This window comes from Poromitra crassiceps (assembly GCF_964638095.1).
Source record: "Poromitra crassiceps genome assembly, chromosome: 21".
In the NCBI taxonomy this organism is placed as follows: domain Eukaryota; kingdom Metazoa; phylum Chordata; class Actinopteri; order Beryciformes; family Melamphaidae; genus Poromitra; species Poromitra crassiceps.
This window is the reverse complement of record NC_139638.1, coordinates 22,414,859-22,431,433: the sequence shown is the minus strand read 5'-3', so window position 1 is coordinate 22,431,433 and position 16,575 is coordinate 22,414,859. Positions and strand designations below refer to the sequence as shown.

Here is a 16,575-nt window from a genome sequence, read left to right as displayed (position 1 = left end):
CTGTCATGTTACAGTTGTAGTTTCGGGGCAAAAGAACAAACCTGTTTTTCCGCTCTTAACTGGCATCCCGGAAGACTCATCAGTCAAAGGAAGTTAACAACAGGTGCGTGGACCAGCGGCGCGTCTCATCTCGTCTCCTTTGTCCTCCAACAAACTGGTAGGCTAATTCATTGATTTCATGGTTATTTTTTATTCTTTTATCGCATTGCAAATGGAACAGGCCTACAAATACACAAATAGCCTACTTAAATTCCCCCCCTATTATTATTAAAGTGTGTAACTATAGGCTAATCGATCGTGGATAGATTACGATCAGGTTTCTTTAGACTATTTTAGCCTATTCCTGCAGCTGCAGGTGGGGTTGTGATCAGGCTGAATAAAAGCGGTATGATTTCAGACGGTGATGTAGGCTTGATAAACCTGTCGGAAAGAAAAGTAGGGCGGTGGCATCATCAGCGTTGTGTCTTCTCCGCTTTGCCCCTCACATGAATAATAATACCGAGCGCTCCTGATGTCTTTCTGATGGATGGCGCCTGTGTTCGCTCCTCTCTACAGCCCTGTGTGTGTGCGTGTTTTGTGTGCCCGCTGTCATTTGGGAGCCAATCAAGGAGCCATGGACGCGTTAATGAAGGGTTTCTCCAAAGCCAAGGACGGGGTCGTGGCAGTGGCGGAGAAGACCAAGCAGGGAGTGACTGGAGCAGCTGAGATGACGAAAGATGGGGTTATCTTTGTCGGTAGGTGTCGGCAATTGCATTATAATGATCATATCACTCCCCCTCAAATGGAGAGGGGGGGGGGGGCACCATGTGTTGAAGGCATATAATCGTAATCGATGCTGTGGTTAATTGTGAATAATCTTGGCCTACTTAATTCTGTTCTATGCTGCTAAGACTATTCGGAGTCTGAATGAAACAGCGTCCCATTTAATCTTGCTAATCCATAAGTATATATCTATCTATCTATCTATCTATCTATCTATCTCTTCTATATAAAAGGGACCTAGGGCTCTGTTTGTCTGTCCCACTGATTACATCATCAGTGATGTCATAAATTCACTCTCACACATAATATATAATACCATAAGTAAATAAATTAATGTATCCCCTAAGAGTAATTGTACTTCACCTGCGCTTCTCTGCAGGCACAAAAACAAAGGATGGAGTCACAACAGGTAAGATACATGTAGAAACACTGTAGCCTACATGACTGTAAATGCATGGAAAAACCTGTTGAATTCCCTTGTTAGCCTAAAAGGACTACCGAGACTGTACCTACTGTACACTCGTGAATCCACATTCAACCCTCCCCCACTAAAACCTGACCAAGGTTTCTATAGGCCTAGAAATGGATCCCATATGGTTATTATTGCGTAAAAGGATAATCTCATTGGGATCTTGTGTTTTTGTAAAAAAGTTTTTTGTTTTGTTCAAACTGCCTCAGGTGGACAGTGACAGTGAGTGTGACGCAGTCTACTGAGTCAGTGTCATATATCACTATTCTTCTTTCCACCCCAGCTCCCCCTGGGCTATACCTCACTGTTTCTCACGCATAACAAGCAGAGGAACCAGGAGACACTGGCTCTGGGGGATTGGTTGTGTTGTTGTGGACACAAGTGTGTAGGCTACACCTCCTCCACAGAGTAAGCCAGTGTATGGATGGGAAGCTGGGTTTTGTATAGAGTTAACAACATGGCCCACGATGTTTTATTCATATGATTGGCACGCTGGAATATCTTCTCTGCCCAGCTGGCCCTCAGGGGTGCTCCCAGCGCTAGATTTATGAAATGATAAGGACTAATCCTCCTCGGGTGGTCCTCCAGGTCCAGATGGCCAGAGAAGATGCCCCCGCAGCACACAGCAGCTGGGTCGTGATTAATTAGTCAGGTCTACCTGTAGTTAGACTGCATGGCCGTGCGGACCGCGGCAGGTGCCGACGCCGACGAGACAGTCTGCCTGTCCTTTAACTGGAAGGTCACGGGTTTGATCCCCTCCACAGCCAACGTGTGTCTGTTAAGACTTGTCTTGTCAGTGTGTCCAGTAGCAAGACTTTGGGCTACCACCTTCTCTCTTGATTTGAAATCGATCTGAAGGTCAATCAGCGATATGCCATGAACTTAGAATTTTGTTTTAAAAGGTTATCTGTTTAGCAATACAGAATTCCCTATATTTATTTAACCAATAAATAGTGCTGCTTTCAGACTCATAAAAGAGAGAGAGAGAGAGAGAGAGAGAGAGAGAGAGAGAGAGAGAGAGAGAGAGAGAGAGAGAGAGAGAGAGAGAGAGAGAGAGAGAGAGAGAGAGAGAGAGAGAGAGAGAGAGAGAGAGAGAGAGAGAGAGAGAGAAGACGGACAAGCCCGTCTTTTATTGTCACACGAACACACCCAACACATGCATGCGGCCACGAACACACACTCATGCTGACGGTGGCCGGTGAAATTTGTCCTCTGCATTTAACCCATCCAGGCTTGTCCTCTCCTCCGAGGGGCAGGCCAGGAGCAGTGGTCGCTTTTTCTTTCCAGCGCCCGGGGACCAACTTCGTATGTTGTCGTCACTGGTCGGATGACGATGACGATCTTCTGCATGTTTTTAGTGGGGGGGTTATGTACGGAGGAGGAACCCCCTGGGGAGCACGGGGAGAACATGCAAACTCCACACAGAAAGAGAGAAGAGAGAGAGAGAAAGAAAGAAATTGAAGAACAGAGAAGAAAAAATTATGAAAAAGTCAATGTAAAAGTTCAGTTCATATTTGCATCCAGTATTGAAAAGCACTATTTGAACTGAGGAATTACGGTTTGAAATTCTACATCATGTGAATCCCCACAGGTGTTGGCTCTATATCGAGCAGTGCTTCTTTTCCATATTAAGAACCCCGCATTGAGTCCACATTAGAGCCATGGACCTCCTCTATTTAATTAGATTTTCTCTCACAGACCCAAATCTGAGAATATCTTTTATTGCTCGATATGATTTGATCCAGAATTCTGTCTATAGAGGCTGTCTTCAGCTCCCCTCTCTTTTCCTCTCTACAGTTGCAGGTAAAACGGTGTCTGGAGTGTCCCAGGTGAGCGGAGCGGTGGTTACCGGGGTTACCGCCGTGGCCCAGAAGACCGTGGAGGGGGCGGGCAATATAGTCGCTGCCACCGGATTGGTCAAGAAAGAGCCAGCCAAACAAGTGAGAAAGATAACTGATATACTTTCATTGCTATTTATTAATATGTGATCCTGTACTCGCCCGCTCTCACACACACGCGCGCACACGCACACACACACACACGCACACGCACGCACACACACACACACACACACACACACACACAGAAGGCGGGATCGATAGGATATCTTTAGAGCTGACGTCTGTTTATTTTCTGCCATGAAACAAAAATAACAGATCCTCCAAATTAATATTTGAAATTAGTGAAGGAAAAGGGGGAATAGCCGATTAGCTTAGCACATTTAGCAAAAAAAAAAAAAATCTAACTTAATATAAGGGCCAGTACATGAATCTTACACTAACTAACAGGCGCATCCAAATATATAAGCGATTACCAAAAACGAAGCAATATCACAGGAGAGGGAGTGCTAATGTGCTCACTGTATATCAGCACGGCTATGTTTCGGTTGTAGGATATATCAAAGATCATCACAGCTGTGCTGATATATCCAGCATGACTTCGAGTGCGATGTTGCTTTTATACGACAGTTGTATAAACAAAGCTATTCACCACGTAATAATACAACCCTTTTTCTTGTCATTGGAGACAACAGATTTGTCTCCACCAACAAAAAATAGTTCCCTCAGGGTTGCACTACCAAGTGTTGCCAAGCAACAGGTAAACTGTTTCCTGACTGCAAGCGATCTAGTCACGTTGAGCCTGAGGTTAACACAGACAACTTCAGCTTTTACTGTACTTCCCTCCCAGTCTTCCACATTGGCCGACCGTTCAAAATTAAGGGCAAATGTGTCCATATCGCTGTCGCTAGTACACTACTGTAGTTTTGAATGAAGGTAGGCTACAGTAGAGTTGTGTGTAGACATGTAGGCCTACTACTACTGGTGGGAATATTGTGAAGCATTTGTTTGTTGCACAACACGTGTAGGCTATTCGGCTAGAAGTGCTACCAGCAGTGTTTGGAATAACGCCGTTTAAAAGAACGGCGTTAGGTAACGCCGTTATTTTTTCAGTAACGGGGTAATCTAACTAATTACTGTTTCCGTCGTTACAACGCCGTTATCGTTACTGAACGCTAAATGCGGTGCGTTACTATGAAATGATTGAGTAAACTACCCGTAGCCTACACTAGTGTTGTCAAGTGAGGAGACCGGGTGGGTTATAACGAGATAAACGATTATGATTGGCTAAGGCAGAGTCATGTGTTTCATGGTAGCCAATCGGAGCCAGTGTTACACACGAGCCAGGAGTCAGGACACGGGCGACACACACACACAGACACACCAAACAGATTCGAGGAAGCAGCAGAAATGGCGAGTCCAGAGTAGAGAGCTGCGCGGGGCTGAAATTTCGGCCCAAGCCCTCCCCGGCCCGTGACATGCAGACCCGTGCCCGATCCAGCCCGTTGCCAGGCCCGAAGCCAATATTACGATATAATGACACATCTCTCTCCCTCTCTGTTCCGCGTGCTGCCTCGCCGCGCGGCCGTCCTGCGCAGCCTCTCTCTGTCTGTCTCTCTGACTCTCTCTCTCTCTCTCTGTGTTCGGGAGCTGTCCGCTCGCTGTACATGGACGGACAGGGTCTGTGTGTGGCTATGGGAGTGTCTGTGCACCTCTCCTCCTCTTTGTCTGACTGCTCCGCTGTGTAAAATCAAGCGAGTACGCTAATACAACATTATTTAATTGAATTATTGAAACGGCCCGACCCCGGACCTATTAATTAAAAATAAATAAAAAACAAGCCCGGCCTCGGCCCGAGGGGCCCGTGAGGGTACCCTCAGGTTTGCAGCAATCCATGAAAATTTGGCATTTTCAAGGTGGAGATAACGCAAATAGTTACTTTCCCTGGTAACTAGTTACTTTTATTATAGAGTAATTCAGTTACTAACTCAGTTACTTTTTGGAACAAGTAGTGAGTAACTATAACTAATTACTTTTTTAAAGTAACGTTCCCAACACTGGCTACCAGCTGGTTAGCAGTGCAGCTAATAACGACAGGTGACGTTACGATAATGCGCTTTTGTATTCCTCGTTAAAGGAAGTGCTCCAGACAGAGCTCTCTGTGTGAACGCAGCCTCATCCAGGTTACATTACGACATTGCACCTGTGAAGCAGAGTGATACAGCATCCCAGCGCTGTTATTCTGTATTATCAGCACTCACGGAATGCCTCTCATATCCAATCAAAATGATCAATCGTAACGGTTGTATAATATACAATATGAATGATGAGAAACTATTGTGATGCGATATGACACACGAAAAAGTGACACCCACCTCTCATAGGAGAACACAGCAAGAGGAGAGAGGTGTCGGGGGCATGACGTTTATGGGGGGCTGGGAGAAGAAGGGCTGCACACTAGTGTGTACAAACAAAGTGGGAGTAGAGGGTATAAGAAGAAAACTGCGCCATATCTAAAACTAAAATGACAGATTTAGTGTCGTTATGCAAGTAAATAACAGCTCTGTTACACAGTCTGACACACACCATCGCCACATCCAGACTCACACACACCATCACCACATCCCTCCATTTCCAGACAGTGTCTGCCAGCCACACCTCCTCACTGTGCCAAAATGGCCCCCTGACCTTGAGTCCTCTATCATCGTCTCTCCTATCTGCCGCTTGTCTTTCTTCTTCTGTCACGTAAAAGACATTAAAATGTTGTTGGCTTTTCTTTATTTTGGTACGGTGTTCATCTGTCAGACCTGCCGTCGGTTTGAGGAGAGCCAGTTTACCTTCCATGGCAAACTATTTACTGCCATGATGATGCAAGTTGGAGATGAAAAATCGTTCTGCTTTTTCCTTTGTCCGTTGGTTTTTTTTCTCGTCTCTATCTTATTCCTCTCTCTCTCTCTCTCTCTCTCCCTCTCTCTCTCTCTCTCTCTCTCCCTCTCTCTCTCTCTCTCTCTCTCCCTCTCTCTCTCTCTCTCTCTCTCTCCCTCTCTCTCTCTCTCTCTCTCTCCCTCTCTCTCTCTGTGAACAAACCTAGCAAGGATTGTGATAAACCATAGACCAGGGATACTCAACTTGCTTTGCCCGGGGGCCACTTTCATGACATGATAGAAGGCCAGAGGCCAGTTAATAAACAAACAATATACATTTTTCTGTAGCGGGTTGTACGTTTTTGGGGTGTCAGCCAGAGTTTAGTCTGACAATGTTGTGCACACCGGATAGTTAGTTAGGTTAAGTTAGTTAGGTTAAGTACATACATAAGTGCCTGGGTAGCGAGCAGACGGCGGTATTTGACAATTTAGCAGCTAAATCATAGATTATTGAAAGATATTCCATATTCCAGACTGAAATGCTATAACAGAAGTGGAATATAGGCCAGAATGACGTGAACATTTTGACACTTATTCAGCGGGTATCTTGTATGTTGCGTTCAGGTGCACTGTAAAAAAAGTTTTTTTTTTTTTGTTTTTTTTTGCAATTCCACCACAGGCCGCATGTGGCCCACGGGCCGCAAGTTGATTATCACTGCCATAGACTTTGGTTATGGCGTAGATATAACAAAATAGTCAGACTTCAAATACTGTAACGCTAGATGTCTAAATTATTTTGTTCCACAAAGCAGTTTAGTTCTTGACGTATCTTAAATAGGATGACGGTAGCCTACAATGAATTGTGGGTAAATTGAGACTTTTTTTCAGAGTAGAGAAAATGGCCGACCGAGTGACCGCATCCAACCCAACCCACTCAACTTCGTTTACTCCAGCGGAAAATGTTGGTCTTTTGGATGAATTCAACAGTTACAAGGACATTTTACTTGCCTCCGAGGGCGCTCGGCAGAGAACATACGTCCGACCAACCTTTTCTACAAAGTTTTGTGGTGTTCCGTGAATCCATTTGGAAGTTGGACGCCTTTTTGTGATCGAACACCGCCATTGCCACGCCCCCTTTCGGCTAGTGGGCGTGGAAAGTGAATCAGTTCTAAGTTGGCCCGTGTCCTGCTTTTCTACCAAGTTTGGACCAAATCCGTTAATAACTTTTCGAGATATCCTGATGACAGACAAACCGACAGACAAACCGACAGACAAATCTCAATCTGGTTTCAGGCCGAATTTCTCCACCACTACTGCTCTTCTTAAATTTACTAATGATGTTACTTCATCCTTTGATCATGGTCAGTTTACTGGTTCTATCTTTGTTGATCTTACCAAGGCGTTTGATATGGTTGACCATCATCTGCTTCTTGATAAGCTTTACGCCATTGGACTGTCTCGTCAGGCTTTGCTTTGGTTCAACGCATACCTGCATAACAGGCATCATTGTGTGCTATTAAATGGCTGTCAGTCCGACTATGTGGTTATGGAAAGGGGGGTGCCCCAAGGTTCCACGTTGGGGCCTCTCCTCTTCTCTATTTTTATAAATGATCTCCCGCAAATTTGTTCAGACTGTCATGTGCAATTATATGCCGACGATACCGTCATATATACATCTAGTTCAGATATTCAACAGATTCAGAACTCACTGCAATCCGATTTCAATCTATTACAAAACTGGTTTTACAATAACAAACTGTTACTGAACAAAAAGAAGTCATGCTGCATGCTGTTTGGCACAAGGTTTAAACTTGCCCGTATCTCCAACACACTACATATTAATTTTTCTGATGGTTCACTGCTTGAGAAAGTTGATGTCTTTAAATATCTGGGCGTTTGGCTTGACCCAGAACTCGCCTTTAGACCGCACATTGACTCTGTGATTAAAAAAGTAAATTGCAACATGAGAATATTATACCGTTCAATTAACTGTTTCACTTTCCATGTAAGAAAACGTATTATTTCCCAATTAGTACTTCCTATAATTGATTATGCTGATATTGTTTACCAAAATACCATAGCTTCTCAACTGCGTCCTCTGAATGTTGTGTTCAATAGTCTGTGTAGATTCATTTTAAGATGTCCATATCTCACCCACCATTGTAAAATGTATCATTCACTTAACTGGCTATCTCCTAACTCTAGAAGACATTTTCACTGGCTGCAATTCATTTTCAAATGTATCAACTTAAACTACCCACCTTACCTTAAACAGTACTTAGTCCCCCATATTTCTTTATATCCGCTTAGACACTCCCAATATCCTTCATTTGTTGTCCCCAATACTCTCACTCAATCCGGGCGTAGGGCATTTCATTTCAAAGCACCATCCGATTGGAACAACCTGCCAAATTCCCTGCGCTCTACTACCTCACTATTCATGTTTAAAAATGCATTACTTACTCATTTAAAAACAACCTGTTCTTGTTTCTAACTACTTTAACTACTGTAAATTGCCCTTGGGTGTGGGCATGTGTGTGTGTGTACGTGTGGGTGTGTATGCGTGTCTGTGTGTGTTATGATTGTGCGAGGTTTGTACCTCTACATGTTCATGTAAACCTGCAACTCTCTTTTGTTGTATTGTTGATGCTTTCTGTTCTTATGTAGGTCCCCCTCTAAAACGAGATGATTCATCTCAAGGGGTTTTCCTTCAATAAAGTTCAATACAAACCAGCAGACAAAACGACAGACAAACCAGCAGACAAAACGATAGACAAACCAACAGACAAACCAACAGACAAAACGACAGACAGACCAACAGACAAACGAGGTGAAAAGATAATATCCCAGCCAACTCGCAACTCTGTTGGCAGAGGCAAAGAAAACATGTGGAAAAAGTGACAGTAAACGGTGTTAATCCGACCGTTGACAGGAGCATCAAAGACGTTGGCTTCCTCATACAGTAGGTTGTTGTATCGTTAAATCCTCCTCATAGAGACGGTCCACATGTCTGGGAACGCCCACAAAATGTTAAACTGCTGGCGCGCGAGTGGGGTAAAACTGCCCATATATCTCATGGGCTGACTCACCAAAAGACGGTGCTGCGGCTCTAAACTACAGGTTTGGGGGTTCTAGAGCAGAACACAAGACGTCTGCTCAGATGTGCGTTTACTGCGGTGGTTAAATCCCCGATCGTGTCTGCCTGGGCTGGGCTATCAGCTAAATTCTAACTTTGCTGAATGGATAGAACGGGGGTTTTTACCCCACCCTGACCCCGCCCCCAGCAAGGCTGAGCCAGCTAACCCAGCGTCTATTGTGGGCATTCCTAGAGCCTGTATGGGTGTTCCCAGACATGCGGACTGTCTCTATACAGTAGGTTGTATCGTTAAATCCTCTAGCTACCGACTCACCATTAGTCAACCATTTCTTTCTTTTGTCTGATGTCATGAAAACAACACCGTAGACATGATCGGCCTGATGTTACCCATGTTCTCTTCTTGGCTGTAATTAGTAGGGGTGGGGGAATCGATACACCATAGTATCACGATATTATGCCTGACGATATTGTATCGATATTTGGACGCCAAGTATCGATATAAAAAAAAAAAAAAAAAAAAAAATGCAAGCCATGCCATGCCAGGCCACCGGGCATCTGCCCGAAGCGCCCGATGTTGTAGTCCGCGCCTGCAGTGGTGTATTGAGTCCAGAGAAGCTAAATAATGTAGCCTAAATTTTGGGCAAAAACGGAACAAAACAAAAAAACACTGCATGTTTTACTTCCGGTGAGGTCAAGGAAGAGGTAGGAAAAGGAGTTAGACGAGATATCGAAATATCACAATATTCAATATATCGCAATATTCAATATATCGCAATATCGGCGATATCGCAATACTATCGTATCGTTTTAGTATCGTATCGTGGGCATCTGGTGATTCCCACCCCTAGTAATTAGCCTCTGTTGCTCTCTCTTCACTTGGTGGGCTCTTGTCAGAACCATGGTGACATCACTGGTACTATGACATATGACCTCGTGTTGACCTCAAGTCATTAGTCAAAGAAATAGGTCCCACCCTCTTTCTTTTTTTTACATTCAAAAACACTGTCAACACTCTTTATTTTGGAGTCAAATCATGGAAACGACACATAGTCCCTTGTACCGCCTCCCCTGTGCTCCCATTGGTTTGTGTCTGGATTAATAGAGAGACAAAGTGGAACGTCACTTCCTGCTTCAGCACTGTACCAGAGATTTTCATCCGCCATTTATTTTCCCCATAGACATTTCGTAAAATGCTTATAAAATAGTTTTACTTCACCGAACCAAACAGTTCAGCTAACGCTATAATCGGGAGAGACAACAACATTGAGAAAATATTTTCTTTAAACCCGCATTTTTTTAACGTTTTGGTCCCAGTGAAATGTTATGCGATCTCTCCTCTTTCTAAATATATCTGTACCATTTGGTTTGAACCAGTAAAACTATGTTTATACGCATTTTATGAAATGTGTATGGGAAAATAAATGGCGGATGAAAATTTCTGGTACAGTGCTGAAGCAGGAAGTAGGCGGTCACTTTGCCTCTATAAGGTGTTAAACTGGATGTAATTCTGCGGGGGACGAGTGAATTAGCCTGTAATTACCGTGTCTCCAATAACATCCCTGTGAGTCGTAGGAAATGATAAGCCAATCAAATGTTTCCCTGGCCAAGGGGAACACTTTGTCAGCCGTACCGACGTTTGTTGTGATGCTCAATCTGCTACCCTTAATTAGCCGTGGAACACGCAGGGGAATCCACAACAATAATGTAGACATGTAGAGACGCAGCATGCACACACGCGCACACACATACACGCACACGCACACACACACACACACACACACACACACACAGCTTTAGCTCCCGTTTTCTAATTGGCTGTGATTAGTGGAAGCTACACTATAAACGCGAGAGAAAATCAGTTATTTTTCTGCCACCGGCAAACATCTGTACAAAATGTTTTTCAGTATTTCCTTTTATTGAAGCAATCAACAATCTGTTTTGTTTCCCCTGCTTTCAGCCCTGATCGCTGGCAAAACATCCCGCGCATGCATATGATTTTCCTTTTCAACCGCTCCGTTTGTGGGTCTTTCCTGCAGACACCCAGTCAAAACCTTTGATCCTGCTTAGTGGTTGTGTTTTGACTGGTAGACAGGTAGCCCCCAGGTACAGTATAACGCGCTGAGGAAGCTTCACTCGGGATAAGATGAGTCTCATTAAGAGGAACTGGGTCAGGCCAAACCATCAGGCAGGACAGACAGACAGACAGACAGACAGACAGACAGGTGGACAGATATAGAGAGACAGAAAGACTGGATTGATTGATGAGGGGATGGTTAGTTGATGGATGGGTTGACAGGTGGAGAAATAAGCAAACGGAGACAGATGTGTGGGGTGTTTGTATGGCTGGTGGACAGACACACACACAGACAGACAGACAGACAGACAGACAGGCAGACAGACAGACAGACAGGCAGACAGACAGACAGACAGACAGACAATCAAACCACTTAATTAATTTAATTGTCATTCCCAGGTGGCTGAGCCATTAAATCCCTTTAATATTGATCACATTCAAAATTGATGCCGGGTTGAGAGTCTCCTGTGCCTGACACACACACACACACACACACACAGACACACAGACACACACACACACAGACACAGACACACACAGACAGACACACACACACACACACCAGCCGACATGGTGTGCAGGGTCGATTGTTTGATTAATCTCCTCATCTAGTCTTTCATCTAGTCTTTCATCATGCTAGTGAGAAGGAGAAAAAGACAGAGAAATGTAATAGGCTTCATCGGGAGGCGATGTATTACAGTGCTTTGATTCTGCATTTGAGTGTAAATGATGTCTTTCCAAGTCCACTTGGCCTCTCAGGGCTTGTGGAGACTTGGATTACGCCAGGTGAGCAGTACTGAAGCATGAAAAAAAATACTGTTTTTTTCCCCCATCTCCCATTTTTTTGCTCGTGCTAACGGGGGTAGGCTAGCCACGGCCACTACCATTGGATTACCATTCATTGTGCTACGCTAACTAGCTGGAGGGGCGGGTCACTATTTTCTACTACACGCACAGAAGAGAAGGCCATCTTATCTTCTCGTCTTACTATCGGGAAGATGGTCAAATAGGTGAATCTCTCCAAATGTAGGCGTGTTGCTTATGGCTGACAATGATGTTTCAGGTGTGAACCTGGCAACGCATTCAAAGAGAGAGGCCAGACAATGTTGATTGCCATAGTCCAATGTCAGGAACTGCGTGCGTGCGTGCGCGAGAGTTAACATGTGCGCACATCTCTCTGGCTCTGCTGGGTGGGTGAACAGATGGAGGCACAATGGGTGGTGTTAAATGCAACAGCAGGAGGAGAGGGTGCGAGGACTGATCTAAGGTTGTCAGCTGGCGGAACCACACACACACACACACAGGCAGGCAGGCACACACACACACACACACATACATACACACACACGTGCACGCGCGCGCACACACGTACGTGCACACACACCAGCACGCTCTGTCACCGATGTCCCATTAAGGAAGGTCGCCCAATGGCACGGTGTAATCAAGGCGTCCTTCTTTGAGCTGACGGGAGGAGAGGTAGTGTCGCTCCCTAGAGGAGAGGAGAGGTAGTGTCGCTCCCTAGAGGAGAGGAGAGGTAGTGTCGCTCCCTTCTTCGTTCACGCCTCGTCTCTTCTCACTCAAAATGGCCACTAATGATAGTGAACAATATGAAATGAGTGTAAATGCCGTTCACCGTATCCAGGTATCATAGATTGAATCGTGTGTGTTCTTTATATTCAAAACCTGCTGCAGCCCGTCTGGTATTCAACCAACCCAAATTCTCTCATGTCACTCCCCTCTTCCGGGACCTCCACTGGCTTCCCATCTCAGCTCGCATCAAATTCAAGACACTGGTACTGGCCTACAGGGCTGCACACCAGTCAGCTCCCCTGTACCTGCAATCTATGGTCGGGTTCCAAACCTCTCACCGCTCCCTTCGCTCCTCCACCAGTGCTGGTCGCCTCGCCCCTCCTTCGCTACGGGCGCTCAAAAGTCGCTCATCCCGATCTCGACTCTTCTCGTCCCTGGCACCTCAATGGTGGAACGAGCTTCCACCTTCGGTCAGGACAGCTGAATCACTGCTGATCTTTCGGAAAAGACTAAAGACTCACCTTTTCAGGCTCCATCTGGGCCCTTCTTGATCTAACTTCTTTCTCTCTCTTTCTAAAAAAAAAAAAAAACTACTAACCTAAACTAAACTTGTACCACTGTTCCTTCAGAATTTGTAGTTGTCATAGACTGTGCTCCATAGTTGATTGCTCTATTGCTGACAAAAATGTGTTATTGTAAGTCGCTTTGGATAAAAGCGTCTGCCAAATGACGTAATGTAATGTAAAAAACCGTTTTCATCTCATTCATCACATTTGCAGACATGTTGAACTGTTTTCAAAGACATCATAAATGATTTGTCCACAATCACATAAGTCCTATATCTAATGTTTGACCCTATAAGTATCAGTAATGTTGTTGTGCTGTTGTTCTTTCAGGACGAAGATGCTACAGAAGTACAGAGTGTGGTGGAGTCACCAGTCGACACCGATAACACCGACGCTACAGAGGTAGGAAGTCACTAACTACTGATCCATATAAAACAACAGTCAATAATATGAAGTCGCATCTACACGTTCAAGCAAGAATGGTCAGATAAACAAACAAAACTATTTTTGCAGAGTTAAGCTGTGTTCGCACCGATATATTTATTTTTCTCTCTGTCGCTCGATTCAACCCTTTGGAATCGCTCTGTCGCTCTGTTTAAATCGCTCGTCAACAGGCACAATAATTGACGGACATCTGGGGGCTATAACGTTACGCAATGTCATGATATTTGTCCACTACGAGCCACCGTAGTTATTTACAAGCTAAGCCTATCAGCATGCTCCTAATGCGAGCTCTATACCGGTAGTACAGACTTCAATTCATGTCAGCTCTCAGCCTGTCAATCTGCTGTCAATGCGGTTTGTTGCCACACAATAAACCAGCGGTTTGTTCCAAGCCAGTGTGATCCTTGTCTCACACGGCAGCCAATCAGCGTTGAACAGCGAGCGACTGATGCCAGCGTAATTTCGCTCGAGTTGGGATATTTCATCTCGGGCGACGAGCGAATTTTCTCCCTATCGCTGTCTCTGTCGCTCGGACGCCCAGCGATTTTTCTCGAATATACGCTCAATCGCTCGTTTGCATTGACTTTGTGTGTAAACTTGATGCCAGCGAAAAACTTTAATAGGTCGGTGTGAACGCAGCTTCAGACAGTGACCTGTGTATTACAGTGCAGTACTGTAAAACCTCAGCGAGAGTGAATAGATCAAAGCAGCTTTGTATCACATTGTTCAGGTTTGTGCTTGTGAGTGACTAATGGGAAACCACCCGTTGACAGACATTTTATTTTATTTAAAAAATAATGATAATAGAAGGGCACTCAGATCAGAGCAGAACTCCACCAAGGTTCATGCTTGTTCATTTCTTGTTCGTGAGTCGGATCCGGATCCCGCGCCAAAACGTAACGGGTTCTTCCTTGGCCCACGGCGCTATACCCTTCCACAAAGTTTCATGAAAAGCGGATCTCTCTCCCTGTATCTCTCTCGTATGTGCCGTTCTGAGCATGCCCAGTTGAGCAATTGTGCGCCGCGGAGCGGAACGCGGAGCTATTATATTAGTAGAGATAATTGGACAATTGAAAGATTGACATTGCGATATTATCCAAAGTAATAAAGAAATTGTCTTTAAAATAATGTGATTTGTAGCAATTCCTCAGCCGAAACCTTGAACTGGTCTTGATGGTTCTTCCTCTGAAGGATGAACAAGACTAGGTAAAACCCAGTATATACAGTAGCTGGCCCACAGTGATGCAAACTACTGTATTGGAGTCAGGGGATTTCCTCTGGCAAAACCCAGAAATGCAGACTTGTGATCCAGACCCTCCGGGTCTGACCATGTCGTGTGAGACTAACTACTACCTAATGGCAACTTTTCTCAAAAATTGCAATGGAATGCAAAGGTTTGTTGTTGTTTCCCCCCCCCCAGGAAAATTGCAACTAGAAAATTGCAAGTTGAGGAACCTTTTTTGTAGAGAAATTGCGGCCATTTTTCAAAATGGCCACCGCAAATACTCATTAATACTTCATTAATCATTGCGATCGCAAAATCGCAATTTCCTGGAGGGACTGGTTAAATGTAACATAATTCTGTTTTATGGTGGATTTTCTCTCCGGTTTGAACGGAGAAGTGAAGCGGTTTGAGTGGTGAACAGTAAACTCACTGGCGCCACCTGTTGTCCCTCTCCTCCCTCAGGACGACAGCGATGAGTAAAGCGCCACCGCCAGCGTCTCAATCAAAGATCGATGACCGGAAAACATTCCACGCCGCTCTGTCGTGCCTCGTGCTCCTTTATCAAGTCTGTGCCCTCAGTATGTGTGTTTGTATTACTCTGTTTGTACATCAGTCTATATGTAAAGGTTCAAGAGAGAGAGACATAGTGTGTGTGTGTGTGTGTGTGTGTGTGTGTGTGTGTGTGTGTGTGCGTGCGCGCGTGACAGAACAATGACTATAAAGATAACTCCCAAATCATTAATAAGTAAATAGAATGGCTCTTACAACTGTAAAACAACCAAAAACGATGACTAGAACAATATGCTTGGTTTCAGCTCAGAGCGTTTTCTTTCTTTAATATAGTTATCTTTGTAGTTATCGTTTTAAGTCTGAATGGGCCATAACAGTTTTTCCACATCCGTTGTGAAAAGGGTCCCAGGTTGTGTGTGCCCTCTGTCTGTCCAGCTGTCATTTTCAGTGACTCCCTCCCACTGGTAATGCCACCTCGACAGGGGCGTGTCTATGTGAGTTTTGTGTCAACCCTGTGGCTTTGACGTCAATAATTCGAACATAGAAATATACCACAATTTACCACTAAAAAGCACCTAAGTGTCTATATAAATGAACAATATACAGTAATCTGTTTAAATGCATAATGATATTCTCTATTTTTGTCTCTATATTGTCACTGTTTTTTGCGGTGGTCCATAAAGTGCTGAGCTATATGTGCATTCTTCTTATTTTTTTTTTTTATTTTTTTTGTTGTCACTGTTTGCTATGAAATAAAAAAAGATCAAATATTGAATGGAATTTTGAAGGAAAAAAAAGAGCATGTAAACAAACAATTCAGCCGAAATGCTGTGAAATGGATTTATTTGGATTGGTTAAATGTTGAATAAAATGTGAAAAGGAAATGGAAATGTGTGTTGGCATGTGTGGTCGTTAATATAAACCATAAATGGTCAGATCAGTAAGAGTCCCTGTAAGGAATTGTGGAGCTCAAACACAATCAATCATTTCTGTCAGGTAATCAATCAATGGGATGAATAAATAGTCTTCAGAGACACAGCTATCCATATGCAGGGAAGATTGTTGCTTGTTTTGATTGTATTACAGTAGTCTAATAGCAATACACAAATAGACTCGAGCACACCATGCATCCAAGAGTGAACAGCACATATCATTTATTAAAACGATTTTCAGACGGCAGCCCGTCTTTATTGTCA

At 44.2% G+C, this 16,575-nt stretch overlaps 1 protein-coding gene across 1 annotated transcript; it reads left to right on the top strand.

The window, feature by feature from the left end:
• Window positions 1-16,255, top strand: LOC310795649 (uncharacterized protein). Its single transcript, XM_083657736.1, has 6 exons — window positions 1-157; window positions 556-734; window positions 1,142-1,171; window positions 3,029-3,171; window positions 13,531-13,602; window positions 15,332-16,255. Exons 2-6 carry the CDS (start codon window positions 614-616, stop codon window positions 15,347-15,349), a joined length of 384 nt encoding a protein of 127 aa, XP_083513862.1. The 5' UTR covers window positions 1-157; window positions 556-613; the 3' UTR covers window positions 15,350-16,255.
• The last annotated feature ends 320 nt before the right edge of the window (window positions 16,256-16,575 follow it).